The 669-nt window shown below is 57.1% G+C and overlaps 1 protein-coding gene across 1 annotated transcript in view; it reads right to left on the bottom strand.

Annotated features, from left to right (window-relative positions):
* The window catches only part of LOC109825380 (aspartic proteinase CDR1-like), a 1,315-nt gene that overhangs the window by 201 nt on the left and 445 nt on the right, over nucleotides 1–669 (bottom strand). Inside the window, 1 exon segment of the mRNA XM_020392236.1 lies at nucleotides 12–669. This exon segment is cut by the window's right edge and continues 13 nt beyond it. Coding sequence (XP_020247825.1) covers nucleotides 12–669 — 658 coding nt within the window.

Genomic DNA, 669 nt, shown 5'->3' with positions numbered 1-669 from the left:
TTCACCGGAGCTCCCGTGAACCCGAATGTGATCTCCGGCAGCTCGAGCTCCTCGTCAGGCTCCGACGACACGTCGTAGCACAGATCGAACAGCCCATCGGGATCGCTCACCTGCTTATACTTCACGACCTCCGACAGTTTGTCTAGCACTGGCTGAAGCAACGAGTCTTCGAGGATCGTTAGCGTCGTCCCCGAATCGATTATGATGTTTCCTTCGTCGCCGCGACCGCCGGCGGTGGGTTTTCTCGCTGTGACGACCTTCTCGTCGCCGACGCTGATGTCTTCGAGGGTTAAGTAGTAGAACGTGTCGGGGTCTCCGGAGAGGATCGGGGTTTTGACCGCACCGGGGCCCACGTCGGCCTTGTCGCCGAAATTCAATAGACTGGTCGAGTTCTTTCCGAATGGGACTAAACAGTAGGAAAACTTATTGTCGATTGATGAGCCGAGTTGAGACACGAGGGATAGTGGGCCGCCACCGAGCCCGACGAGGCCTGCTCCGTTCTCGTCGAACGTGCCGTTAGTATCGTACGAGCACCCGAAGAGGACTTTCGGGATCGAGACGGTCCGTTTGCTGTCGTCGTCGGAGTTGAAAGTAAAGGTCTCCGACGAGAGGATACCCTCGGTGTGCGATCTGTCGCCGTAGCTGTACTGATACTCGCAGGTGGAGTTA

This window comes from Asparagus officinalis, chromosome 10 (assembly GCF_001876935.1).
Source record: "Asparagus officinalis chromosome 10, Aspof.V1, whole genome shotgun sequence".
Lineage (NCBI taxonomy): Eukaryota > Viridiplantae > Streptophyta > Magnoliopsida > Asparagales > Asparagaceae > Asparagus > Asparagus officinalis.
The sequence above is the reverse complement of the archived record's forward strand: the minus strand, read 5'-3'. Positions and strand labels throughout refer to the sequence as shown.